This window comes from Gekko japonicus, unplaced genomic scaffold (genome assembly GCF_001447785.1).
Source record: "Gekko japonicus isolate JY-2015 unplaced genomic scaffold, Gekko_japonicus_V1.1 scaffold257, whole genome shotgun sequence".
NCBI classification, from domain to species: domain Eukaryota; kingdom Metazoa; phylum Chordata; class Lepidosauria; order Squamata; family Gekkonidae; genus Gekko; species Gekko japonicus.
The window spans coordinates 1,244,004-1,258,216 of record NW_015171509.1 but is presented as its reverse complement, the minus strand read 5'-3'; the positions used below and the strand labels follow the sequence as shown (position 1 = coordinate 1,258,216).

General features: G+C 45.4%; 1 protein-coding gene across 1 annotated transcript in view; it reads left to right on the top strand.

The window, feature by feature from the left end:
• GAK (cyclin G associated kinase) overlaps positions 1-14,213 on the top strand; it is a 109,125-nt gene that overhangs the window by 25,339 nt on the left and 69,573 nt on the right. The window contains exons 2-3 of the mRNA XM_015419326.1: positions 7,500-7,561; positions 12,949-13,008. Coding sequence (XP_015274812.1) covers positions 7,500-7,561; positions 12,949-13,008 — 122 coding nt within the window. The remainder of the gene's footprint in view (positions 1-7,499; positions 7,562-12,948; positions 13,009-14,213) is intronic.

Sequence of the window (14,213 nt, the reverse complement as noted above, 5' to 3'; positions counted from 1 at the left end):
GCGGGTCCCCCTCTTGTTATATATAATTGAGTAGTGGTCCCACAATGTTCTATGTACTCCAAAATCAGTTGGCTCTGTGATGTGTCAATCACAAGGTGTCTCTATCTACTGGCTGTGTTGCCTGAGTTCTCTCCCACCCCCTGCAGCCTAGGCCACTCTTCTCTGACTGGGCCAGCGTTTCAAGGTCATTTGCATATGGAAGCTGACTGGACTTCACTCCGTTCTGCACCTCAAACTCCCTCACCCCCACAAGACGGTTGGAACTGTCAATTGCATATGGGACCTGCTGATCAATGAGGGGGATATTTAGGTTGATGCTTGGCTGGGAAGTAGATAGGGTTGCCAACTCCAGATGGGAAAATCCTGGAGATTTGAGAGATGGAGCCTGGAGAGGGTGAGGTTTGAGGAGGAGTGGGGCCTCAGACAGGTACAATGACATAGACTCTGCCCTCCAAACTAGCCATTCCGTCACGGGGAACCACTGTTGCCAATCTCCAGGTGGGGGCTGGAGATCACTCAGAATTGCAACTGCTCTCCAGATGGCATTGATCCATTCCCTTGGAGAAAATGGTGGACTCTGTGTCCTTATACCCTGCTTAGGTTGCCATGGCAAATTGATTCTGAGTGCCCCCGGCCTTGGCACTCTTCCAGAGCCTCTTTCTAGCGCTCATTGTACTTATTTTCCACTATGGGCCTTATTCCTAGTATCTTATAAAGCAGAGGATTGTATTTGTTCTATTGGGGAAAAGGCATATGAAAGCCAGAATATTGGCTTTTCAGGAAGATCTTCTGTTTATGCCCCAAAGCTACTGAAATACTGCAAGAACTATAACTTCAAGTTAGCGTATATTTTTGGGACAAGCCTAAGCATAGGCTTGAATTAAAAGCCTCATCTGCTTTATTGAAGACTTACCTTACACACAGCTCTTTGCCCTATTCTTAGGTTTCAGTTGTGGCAGGTCTTGGGCTTCCCAAGCACCAAAAACAGGAGGCGATGCTGGTGTAGAGTTCATTGTTTCAAATGAGAACCCTGCTTTGTGTGGGGTGTCAAACTCAGGTCTCGTTTGCCATGGTTCCTGCTGTTCTTTTGCTGTTCTTTGGTTCTGTATGCCTACTGTCATATGTCATTCTGGCGGGAGGGGGTGAGTGTGTGAGTGTGAGGACTGCTTTGCTAGAAGGCGTACTAGCTTGTAACAACGTTAAGTGGGGCCTCCCTTCCCTGGGAAGAAAGCGTGCTTGACCTTGGAAGCCAGACACTGTTAGATATTAAGCTTGCAGGTGGTGGGATTGGGCTAACGGTGCATTGTAGGTTTTGGTGGGCAGGATGTGTTGGTGTGATTGGGTCAGTCATATGGGGGACTGTTTGAACTCTGTATAATATCAGAACTGGCACCAAGAGGGTCAGTTCTGACACAGATAGTCTTAGCTTGAGACATCCTCATCTCCCAGTAAACAAATCACTACCAAGAGAGTGTTGTTGGGAGTAAGTTTGTTCAAGAGTCTGACATGGTGCAGGTATAGCAGCCACTGAAGAGTAGCCGTTTTGATAGCCTGCATGTGTGAATGAGCCATCACAGTCTACTCAACACAGGTTGAACTTCAGTATTGCCCAGTGTTAGCTCAAAGCAGTATAATTATCAGTGGATGTGATGTCATTTTTTTAGCTACCAAATGTAACTAAATTTTGTAAGGAAGTTTCATACGCCCCTGTATGAATCAGTTCTAAGATGCTGATGAATAGGGTTGTTTCCTCCTAACTTCCCCTGAGGATCATATAGACTTCAGGAGGAGCCACTTCACAGATTCTTCACCCCATTATGCTCTCCCGTGCTTGTGTAAATTGTCTGTGTGGGATGTGAGGTCAAGGAGAAGGAAAGTGGGCAGGCCTCTGGAGCACAGAAGACCAGCTTGCCAGCAAATGTGGTCATAAGTTGCAGGTATTCTGTGTTATGTGAGATGAATGATTGCAGAAATCCTATCTAAAGAACAGAGCTGACCCCAGACTTTGAGGTCCCCGCCCCCAGTGGCAACTGCCACTTGCAAGATAACAGGGAATTTTTCAGAGGCTCTATGAAAGATGGAATTTCCAAATTGGAACTGTAGAGCAGCAGGTGGCCGAAGGGATCTGAGGCACGTTGTATTTTAAGGCTGAGTTAAATACTTTTTGGAGATGCACCTGAGCTTTACTATTGAGTCCTGTGTTTATTTTAGCTCCTGGCTAGAGGACATCTGGTAAATATTTCATGCAGTGTTACACTGAGTCCTCTATTTATTTATTTTTCCATTAGTGCTCTGGTCGCTGACAATTTTCTTCTCCTTTCCCCCTTGTCGTTTGGGAAGGAACTAGAGTCCTCAGTTCTATGGGAGAGCTATACCTTGCATGCAGAAGACCTCAGGAGGATTAGTCTCTGGTCTGGAAAGCAGTTCTCCATCAGTCAGGGTAGAGGGTTCAGGACGATGGGTTGACCAGCGGTTCAGATGCCGATTATGGTTGTTGTTGAACCTGTGGGAAGAGAGGAGTTTAAAGGTAAAGGAAATTCTCTTGGTTCTTGAGGAAGTGCCACCCTGTCTGATACCTCAAATGATTGACTTGGGCATTTATTACCACGTTGGGAAGCACCTCAGTGACTTCACCTCCGTCAATCAGGGTGCTGATTGTGGGGGGAAATTACAAATGTTGTTTATAGAGATGGTTATTTCCTATGTTGATGGGCAGGGCAAGAGATGGTGTCCCCTCTTTGGAGAGAGCTGTTGAAGTCTGTAAAACCAGTTATGAGGGCCAAATGAGATTTCATGCCCACTCCTCTGCTGCATAGAAAATACTCTGAATTTAATGGGACCAACTAGCTGCTCACAATGAAAGTGCCATACTGCTCTCTGTGCTTGGTTGGTTTAATATGTGATAATTTCAGTGTATTCTAACTGGTGTGTGTGTGTGTATGAATCTCCTTGCTCATAAGGTGTTCCAAAGCCTTCCTTTGCTGTAGATGGAAGTGAAAGAGCATCAGGGGAGACTGAGCTGTGGATCTGTTCGCCAGCATCATGGATGTGCTGAGCCATCAAAAGCAGGCAGGCCTTCAGTGCCAATGAAAGTCAGTCTCCAGGCTTAAAGAAGCCCTGCTTCCAAATGCGTGAAGTCTGCAGTTGCTAAAGCGTGGTGGTTGAGCTCTGTGAATGGAAGCTGGAGGCTTATTGGAGCACTCTGGCAAAGCTCCCCAAGTTTCTTAACTATTCCTTAATAAGGTAATGAAGGGAGCAAGACGACAGATTGTTTTTAAGTGATGGTTTATTGCTGTGACGTGGCAGCTTTTTGGTTTTATTTCTAAGTTGGGATTTCCTTAATGGGTTCCCAGGACATTACAGGCTTGTATTTCATAAATGTTCTTGTAGGATTTTTGCCCCATGACCCTCTAGTCCTGCTGGGAGTGGACTTTAACAAATGCAGGCATTGTGAAAGGGGGTATGTTTGCTATAGGCTCTGCCTGGTCTAGGGCTAGCATCCATTTCCTTGCCTTTATCTCTGCCATTCTCCCCCCCACCTCCTTTTCAGGCTCTCTTCTTTACCCCAAGTTGACACTGGTTTTGACTATAGCAATTGGACAAGACAATCCAGTTGAGAATGATTGCTATATCTCAGGGATGGCACAATAGCCAGCAACACACAGTAGACGTATCACAGTGTCTCTACAGAATTTGCACTGAATGCTTGAGCCACTTGTACTGGGAAGTATTGTGTGTGAGGTAATTTTTTAAAAAAAACACTTTAGTATTGAGAAAATGGCAATGAGAGCTAGTTCGGTGTAGCGGTTAGAAGCTCAGACACTAATCTGGGAGAACCGGGTTTGATTCCCCACTCTTCCACATGCAGCTGCTGGTGTGACCTTGAGTCATTCATAAGTTCTTTCAGAGCTGTTCTCTCAAGGGCAGTTCTCGAGAGAGCTCTCTCAGCCCCACCTCCCTCACCAGTTGTCTGTTGTGGGGAGGGGAAGGCAAAGGGGTTGTAAGCTGCTCTGAGACTCCTTTGGGTTGTGAAGGGCAAGTATAAATCCAATCTCTTCTTCTTCTAAACGAAGGGAAAGCGTAATTAAAAGTTATTTGGTATTGTACGTGTTGCCATTTCAAACATGAAAAGCCTCATTCTGATGAAATGCAGTGGGAAGTTGTACATGTGAACAGGTATGTAGCAGAATGAGTTCAAGACCGGTAGCCAAGTTAGTCTGTCTGTAGCAGTAGAAAAGAGTTCGTTAGTCTTTAAGGTGTTACTGGACTCTTACTCTTTTGTGGTAGGTTATTAGCTTTTGTGAGTCACTGCTCATTTCTTCAGATAATGAGGTAAGGCAGAATGAGGTAAGAGTCATAAGGCAGTAAATGGGCTGTGACAGTCCAGACTGCTTGTGAAAGATTTCATTTTATGGTATTCACCCATGTCAATTCTTCCCTGGCCAAGTCAGTGTGGCATAGTGTCAGACTAGGATCTGAGAAACCTGAGTTTGAATCCTTGCACTGCCATGAAGTTTGCTGAGTGACATTGGGCAATCACACAATCTCAGCTTAACGTACCTCACAGGGTTGTTGTGCAGATAGAATAGCGGAGAGGCGAACAATGCAAGCTGGGTCCTTCTAAGCTGTGGAGTCTTGTGAGGAAAAATTCTACTTTGTGAGCTACCGGCATTAAAGTTGTGAGTGTGTGATTTGGCTGCTGGTTAAATTAGTTTGCCCTGGTGCCATCCTTCCTGAGCTAAGACAAAAGTGTGCGAGCTGGAGGCTGAAAAACTGAGCTAGCTCACATTAACTCAGCTTAGAGGGAACACTGGTCCCCACTGAGGTCAAAGATGGGGATAAAGTACATAAACCATTTCTGAATGTCTTCTTTTGGTTTTGATGCAATGTATCTTCTCAGAAGCACTACAAATATAATAATGGTTCAATCCATCCCACCATGTCCAGATTGCACCATCTCATTCCATTGCATGTGTAAATTCAGCCAAAGAAAAACTGTGGGAGATCTTTTCACTTATGCTTTTGGACCTCTAAGGCAGTAAACGGGTCCAAAACGTGGTGATTCCAGGAGCAGGCTTGTTGTTGCTGTGTATGACTTATGAGCCATTGCAATGTGGTGTTTCAGGAACGAGAGGCAGCTAGCTGGTTCCACCCATGACTCACTCACACTGTGTTTCCTGTTAGGAGGAAACATATTTGTTTCCAGAGAACGCTGTTTTGCAACCAGCCATTAAACAGTCTAAAAGGATGCTGAGGGCACGCAAGCTTTGTACCAGCGATGTCAAATTATACCTCGTCTGCACAGTTAAATCTTTTCCGTGAATATGGTTGTGCATCTCATTTTATCTCAAACCCCCCCCCCCCCCCCGAGTACATACTGAATTGTTGACATGTCTCTCGGAAGGAAGGAATGTTGGTCAACTTTTTTTTTTTTGTCAGATGTGCCACAAATAAAGGCCTAGATGTATCATTCTAGGCCTTGCTGGACAAAATACGAAATTAGGGTGTCTAACCTTCAGGTGGGACTTGATCTCCCAGCATGACACCTGACCTCCACACTACAGATATCAGTTCCCCTGGAGAAAATGTCTGCTTTGGAAGGTGGACTCCGTGGCATCACAGCTCCCCAAACCCCACCCTCACCAGACTTTACCTCCAAATACCCAGGGATTTCCCAAACCAGAGTTGATAACCATATACGCAATCCACAGTACCCTGGAGTTTGTTGCTTCTGTCTGTGAGGAACAAGCAGTAATGCAGCGTGAGAGTTGCATGGATCATGGCATTTGTAGGAGTGTCTGTGGCTCTTTATTTATTTATTTGATTTATCAACCAACCCTCCCCTATGCCTAGGGCTCAGGGTGGTGAACAGCACTTCAGCAAAGCATTACAATCAAACTAAAACAATTTAATACAGTAAACAATTCTGAACGATTACAGGTGTTGTTTAAAGAATCGATTTATGCCCTAACCCCATGTGTGTGTCTGGGGAAGTAAGGAGCCAGGCTCGGTGGAAATGGTTGCTGTCCTGAACTATAGGCCTGGCAGAACATCTCTGTCTTACAGGCCCTGTGGAACTGTACTAGGTCCCACAGGGCTCGGATGTCATTTGGCAGAGAGTTCCACCAGGCTGGTGCCCAGGTCGAAAAGGCCCTGGCTCTGGTTGAGGACAGCCGGATGTTTTTTGGGCCAGGGATTACCAGAAAGTTCTTCTCTCCAGAGTGTAGTGCTTTTCTGGAGGTATACTGCTATACTAGGGTGGCCAGTTAATTCATGTGTTCACTTGTTGGGTCGGGTGGTGGTTCTGCTCACATTCAACTTGCCTGCTTTGTTTCGATGCTTATTTCACGGTTCATGGGAGCTGTTCTTAACTTGCCTTTAGGTTGTTTTGGTGACGGGTTTTGGTGAGGTCTTAAGACTTAACTGTCTCTTAGATTGTGAGGTTCCATGAGAACCTTTGGGCTGAGAGTGGGATATCAGTTTTAAAATAGGGATGTTACAAGCAAGAGACCCATGACAGACGCTCCCATTCCCATTCCCCCTCCCCCTGCCGCTTTCTTCCCACCACCTCTGCCACTTGTCACCTTTGGCAGTATTTGTTGCAGTTGCTAGACCATCTTTAAATGGCGGCAGAGATGTTGTAAGAGTGTTGCTGAGATCTTTGTTTAAAACCCCCCCTGGTACTCCCCCCCCCTTGTCTGAGTTTTCTGCCAATCTGGAGGTTTCCCTGGGCTTGTGGAACAACCTTCTTGATCCTGCATGGGCCCAGGTCAGGATTTTTGATCCAAACAGGGTTTGGGTGGGTGTGAGTTCAGGATTAGAAATGCAGACGCTGTAGCTGCGTCCCAGCCCTCCTGATTCCGATGAACACTGTCACTGCCTCATACTCCTGTTGCTTGTGGCATCTGAGTCACAGGTTGGTCATCCCCACTTCTAAAGAATTTGAGCTTCTGATGCTTATGGGCATCTTAGGGGTTTGCATTGTCATGCAGTTTGAACAGCCTAAAGGACTCTTGCCAAGATTATTCAAGGTGGTGTTCCTTAACTCCCCCCCCCCAATGCACACAGCTTGAAGAAAGTGACTGGATTAAATAACATCTGTTATATATCCTAGAAAGACCAGATTCATGGAAGTGATATAAGGGTACCACGGAAGGTTTTCACCACCACCCCCTTTAATGCTACTACCTGAAGTACAGGTAGTCTGGGGAGGCAAGAAGTAGGCCATGTTCTTACAGTGTTTATGCAGCACTAGGATGTTACTGCTCTGAACAAAGGAATCTATACTTCTGTTTTTCCCTCTTTAACGCACTAGATATTTCACAACAGAAAACTGGTGTTAGGGACTTCAAGTGCCCTTTGTTAAAGGAACTGTTTTAATCACGACTAAATCTGCTGTGTTATATGGTACACCCTCTTCTTTGGGGTGAATATTTTTATTTTTGCAGGTAATTAGTTATCTCATGAAAAAAACTTGGATTTCACTGTTCTCTTATCAGGTGGTTTTGCTTTTGTATATGAAGCTCTGGATGTTGGAAGTGGCAAAGAATATGCTTTAAAGGTAAGCGACCCTCCCACCCTCTTTTTTTTTGTTGGGGTTTGTAATGTAGTGAATACAAAAACAGCAGTAGGCTAATACGTCTTTATTAGGGCAGCCAAAACATTACCAATCAGAGAGCAAGCTATTTTATGCACATATTTCATTTTAGAAAGCAAAGTATAATACAGAGGGGATGCAAAAGAGGGGTTATGTAACAGATTATATATATCAAGATTATTATACATTGCAGGATATATAGAACAGAAAAAGGAAATATTTCTCCCCAACATCCCCAACATCCCCTTCATTGTTTTGAAGACATTTTCTGTAGGATACAATGGTCCTTATGCCAAACATTTCAGATTTCAAATTTCATAACTAATCTATTTTGGAACTATATTATTAATTTCCTTGTTATTGCATATTCTTTGTTATATATTTCATCATTTCTTGGTACTAGCTATAAATTTTAATATACCAAAGCTTATAAGTTAAAAAAAATAACACGAGCAGGCTTTTGAGTCCATCAGAGCTCTTTAAGCTGGAGGTTGGGAATAAATGTTGCTAGGACGTACAAGTCTCAGGTTTAACATGATGAGAGGCAGGGCTTTTTTGTAGAAAAAGCCCAGGAGGAATCCATTAGCATAATAGGCCACACTCATCAACAGAAACTCATTAGCATATCAGGCCACACCCCTAACAGCACAGCTCATTAGCATATCAGGCCACACCCCATGCCTGCCCTTGGCTTTCCTGGGCGCCCGGCAGCTGCGGGGAGCCCAGGCAAGCCGACCCTTGGACAGACCAGGGAAGGCACGGTGAGGTATTCAAATACCTCCCTGATCCTTCCAGGGGACCCCCTGGCCCACCCGCCTTGGAGTTGCCGGGGGGTGGAGCGGCACTCTCCAGGCCTTCCCTCTGTAGCCAGGCATGCAGAGATTTTGGCTGTAGTAAGCATGGCCAACTCTGAAGCCAGCCGGAACGTCATTCCTGTGCGTTCCTGCCCCAAAATAGCCCTGATGAGAGGAGGAGTTGCATGGACAACTGGTCTCAGTTTGTTGCCAAAGAGTGTGGGGAGTAAGGATCAATTGCTGTTCTCTGTTTTAAATATTTAAAACTGGCCCTTAATTGGAACACTTAGGCCCTTTCTAAGGCAAGAGAGCAGAAGTGAAGGGGAACGGCTAGTCTGGGCAAAGATGGAGATTAACTGAGTTGTGTTAAGTACAGAGTAAACCTGAGTCATCTTGCCCAGGAGTTGGAGAGAAATGTTCCCTGTAAATTGATCATTATGTTGGCTGAAGGTTGTTCTGTTCCAGGTTCCTACATACCTGAGGGACCGCCTTTCCCCACATGTACCCCAGTGAGCACTGCGATCAGGGGCCCAGAATCGGCTGGCCCTCCCAAGTCTCAAGGAGGCCAGGCTAGTAACAACCAGGGCCAGGGCTTTTTCGGTGGTGGCTCCATTCTGGTGGAATGAGCTCCCAGAAGAGATCAGGGCCGCGCGGGACCTTCTGCAGTTCCGCAGGGCCTGTAAAACGGAGCTCTTCCACCAGGCTTTTGGAACCACCGCCACCATTAATAACTGACAGCTTGAGACGGGAGAGCCCTGTTCCCCCCTGGGATTTCTAACTATGGCCTGAACCAGCCGCCTAAGACCTAAGAAGACCAAAGAGCTGACTGTGAATTGTGTAACAACTATCGCTGTGAGATTACTGAATTATTGATACTAGCACATTATTATATTTATGGTTTTAGAATTGTTTAATGGTTAATTGTTGTTGTTAACCTATTTTATGTGTATTGTTAAAATTTTAGGTGTTTTATGTAAGCCGCCCTGAGCCGGCCTCAGCCGGGAGGGCGAGGTAGAAATGTAATCAAGTCAATCAATCAGATCTGAGATCCTGTTCCTGGATGGCTAAGCTTGCTTTTCTTCAAAACAGGGAAGGCAGGTAGCTACGTTGCCCCATTCAGTTCTGCTAATATAAGTACTGTTGTGTCTTTCCTTCAGTGCAAACGATGGATGGATGCATTTTCCCCACACTTTGCCTCCAGTCCACTTCTTTCTGGCACCAAGTTATGACTGTCCTTTGGATCGGCACTTAGAGCCAGAGTTTGTTCAGCTAGCAACTTTCGTATCCGGCTGTTTCCCTTTCAAAAGTTAATGTGCTGGGGCAACGCACAGCATATTTAAAAGCTTCCAAATTTGCCAGTCGCTTGATTGCATAGAGTAGTACCCAAATGGACAAAAGCTCGCAGCGAGCAACACTTTACGAGCTCCACCTGCCAGCACATGCATAGGTTAATTATTTCTGGCTTAAAATAAGCCAGGCTGCTTGGTTGCCTGGAGGAGACAATTACTCGGTGCCCGATGACCAGACCGATGTCTCTACAAGCCCCAGTTTCAGTATCGATTCCATAGTGATGTGAGAATCAGCCTGGCTGAGGCAGCCACTCTGTCTTAAAGCTTTTGTCAATTCACTGTTTTCTTCCAGTCTTTTGATCACGCCTGGAAAGAAACAAGTGCTATCTCAGACGCAGACCCCTCCTGCTTAATTGTCTGCTGTCTGAGACATTATCCCTTGATGCAGTGCTCATACTAGGGTCATTGTAATCTTGCCATTTGATGCTGTACCTTTTTTTTTTTGCAAACTCATCTGAAGCGATAGCAGAGCAGTGATTGAAAGGGATGGGGGAGGGCTCCAAACAAGTCTTCGGTGCTGCTATGGCTTTTGTGTGAACAGCAATCCAGAACAGGTTTCAATGTTGGCAGCTTCATTGGAGGCGTTTTACAGATCGCTTTTGATGAACTGCAGGCTGCCGGCCCTTTAGCCAGCTGGTTCCAGAACTTTTAACAATCACATGCTCGGAAATGTGCATTTGTGTAGCAGTGGGAGTCACAGATACCGCTGCTAGACAAACATCCTTTCAAAAACAATTGCTAAACTAGAACCTTGCCTGTGTCTTCCTGAGGCTTCTGTGAGGCCTTTGCAGAGACAGGGCAGCTTTAAGGTAATCGGGTCACAGTTACCAAAAACCAGCTTCCTATTCTGGTTGCTTGGGAGGCCCCTATCTCACAAGAAGCGTTGTGGATAGATTTATTTAAAGGAAGAGTCCAGTGGCACTTCAGTGAGTTTCCCGGAGTCCTGAAGTGAGCTGTGTGACTCAAGAAAGCTCATATTGGCCCCTGACCTGGATAGCCTAGGCAAGCCCCATCTCATCAGATCTTGGAAGCGAAGCAGGGCCTACCCTGGCAAGTACTTGGAAGGGAGGCCTCCAAGGAATACCAGGGCTGGGACGCAGAGGCATGCTACTCAAGCCACCTCCCTGAAATGTCCAAACCCTGCTAGGGGTCGCCAGAAGTAGACCATGACTTACACACACACACACACACACAAAATACTCACCAAAAGAAAAAGAAGAAAGCTCATATTGAAAGAGATGTTGTTTGTCTTTAAGGTGCCACTGGGTTTTTGTTTTATTTTGCTGTGACAGACTAACACAGCTGCTCCTTTAAATTTATGTGTTATCCTTCTGATCTGTTTTGCTCCTGTATAAGCATTTTAAAAAAGAGGATACCAAAAATGTCTTATGAAATTAGCACTTTAGACCAATCTACAACTAGGCTTCCCAAGTACTTACCGTGATTTGGCGGGGGACAGAGACGTCTTCGCAGGATCATTCCGCAGGGACAACAGACGCGTCGCACCATGTTGTCGCCAGGAAGTGACGCTGGGCGACGCTCTGGCAATGGGGCTGGAAACTCGATGGTACCATCGAGTTTTCAGCCCCATTGCCAGAGCGTCGCCCAGCGTCACTTCCTGGCGACGGCGTGGTGCGTTACAGGGAGGAATGTTCCCACCGGGGAGCATGTGTCCCCCGCCGGATCACGGTAAGTACTTGGGAACCCTATCTACAACCTGCGCAGAGCTGGGACCTATTGTTAACTCCCAGACTGTAGTACGAGACCCACTGAGCTGCAAGCACCATGAGATCATGGTCATGTGACAGGAAAAGCCAGAGTTAAGAACTCACCAGTGCCCTGGGCGGCAGACCAAAGAGAGCATGAGACAGGAAACGCAAGCTAAGCAGTGCAAGGTGTAATTCGGTAAGGAACAAGTCAGGGGTCAGAGCCCTGGAAGAGTCATCTTCGCTGCCAAGTGATCTCACCCCGCAGTTCTGCTGCCCTTCTCAATATCTATTCAAAGAGAGGCAGGGGGTGTCATCCCTTTGTTCTCTACCTGTGTGCACTAGCTGCAGAAGCTTCCAAAAAGGAGCAAAAACAAAATGGCAGCTCAGTGGGGGTCCAGCTCTATTACCCATCTGATGGTCCTGGCCTGAGAAGTTTGAACATCACTGCTTTCGAAGGGCGGTTTAATATGAGGCAGGGAAGAATCGAGCTTTTTTTTCTGAATGATAATCATTTACACAGACGTTAACTGGTTGTATGGGGCTGCTTGAATTATGGGAATTGCAACTTTTCTGTCTTCACGTTAGCTTTTGCAGGGTGCTCATTAGCAGCCAAGCATAGTGGTGCTAACAGAGTATTGTGTGGAAAGGAAATGGTTACAAACATTGAGTGGTGGATAGCCATGTGCACATGCATCCATGAGACAGGAACAGCAGGAAATTGAGTATGGGGCTTCTGTTCTGGAATGGCATGCTTGCAGATAATACCTGCGTGTGTTCAACCCCATATCCATAACCCCAGTGGCCAGATGCTGCTTTTTTCTTTCTTTTTAAAAGAAAATAAGGTATTGATGATTGCCGACTGGGGATAAAAACTTTCATTTGTTCACAGATTCCAAGCACAATTATTTGCATGTGGAATTCCAGAAGCCTGAAGGCTGGTTTCGCTGCTCTAGTCAGTCTTTTTCCCCCTTGTGGGAATAATTCCTGTACCTGACTCCATGGGGGGGCGAAGGACAGTGTAGGTTGAATTGGTAACTAAAAGATTCCATTTGCAGCAACACCCATGACCTCCATTGCTCCAAATGGGATGTTACAGGTGATAGAAGCTGTAGCAGCTGAGATCCCTGAATTGTCAGGTGAAGAATGGTATTGCCATATGGGCCCAGAATCAGTTCTCCCAGCTGCATGCTAGTGTTACAGGTTACCTGATAACTCCAGCTGTTTAGGGGCACTAAACGTCATCCTTAGCAAATGAGCGAGAATACCAGCACTATAAGAGGCTCCCTGTATTTTAAACCATAAGAGGCCAGCCGCAGCACTGGGCTTTTGTTGAAGTTTCCAGACAACTTTCAGAGACAGCCCAGTGTAGAACCTCTGTATCACAGATACACAGTACAGGATCATGTGCCCATACGTTATTTGTTCTAAACTTTTAATGCATATTTCTATCGGAGTGAAACAAAATCCTTGTTTTTATCTGCTTTTTTGTTTTATGACAGAGGTTACTGTCTAATGAAGAAGAAAAGAACAAAGCCATCATTCAGGAAGTTTGCTTTATGGTATCCTTTTGAAAGAAGATTACTTTTGGATAGTTAAAGCGGTCCTTAAGGAATGATCAAACCTGTGACTATTTCTTCAGCCTTTTATCCTGTCACTCTTACAACAATGATTTCTGAGGGACCAATTTCGCTGTGGTTTACAAGCAACTTTTAATCATTTCTTACAAATCCTAACCTTTTAGTAATTCCAAGTTTTCTTTTATGCTTCGTTCTGTTCTGGGAAATCGAGATTCTTTCATTTGGGCATGGCTTCATTTCCATGATCTTGTGACAAGGCCAGACATTTGAACACAGGCACAACAAAACCAAGTATACTAGGGGACATTTTTCATCGCTTGATTTTTGTAGAAGGCAGTCCATACCCTTTTGGTGTGGTTCAGTTGCCATTTAAGGCCATGGTATAATTAAGTTAACCATGGTTAGTGTGAATGGTTTGCATTCAGGCAACACTCCCAGCTATGGTTAGTAAGGGTCTGTTGAACCAGAATCCAGAACCATGGCTTGAAGCTGGTTTTGCATGATGTGTGAATGCAGACATCGCGGGGCTTTCTCAATATCTATTCAAAGAGAGGCAGGTGATGTCATCCCTTTGTCCTCTACATGTGTGCACTAAGTGCTGCAGAACCTTCCAAAAAGGAGCAAAAACAAAATGGCAGCTCAGTGGGGGTCCAGCTCTATTACCCATCTGATGGTCCTGGCCTGAGAAGTTTGAACATCACTGCTTTCGAAGGGCGGTTTAATATGAGGCAGGGAAGAATCGAGCTTTTTTTTCTGAATGATAATCATTTACACAGACGTTAACTGGTTGTATGGGGCTGCTTGAATTATGGGAATTGCAACTTTTCTGTCTTCACGTTAGCTTTTGCAGGGTGCTCATTAGCAGCCAAGCATAGTGGTGCTAACGGAGTATTGTGTGAAAAGGAAATGGTTACAAACATTGAGTGGTGGATAGCCATGTGCACATGCATCCATGAGACAGGAACAGCAGGAAATTGAGTATGGGGCTTCTGTTCTGGAATGGCATGCTTGCAGATAATACCTGCGTGTGTTCAACCCCATATCCATAACCCCAGTGGCCAGATGCTGCTTTTTTCTTTCTTTTTAAAAGAAAATAAGGTATTGATGATTGCCGACTGGGGATAAAAACTTTCATTTGTTCACAGATTCCAAGCACAATTATTTGCATGTGGAATTCCAGAAGCCTG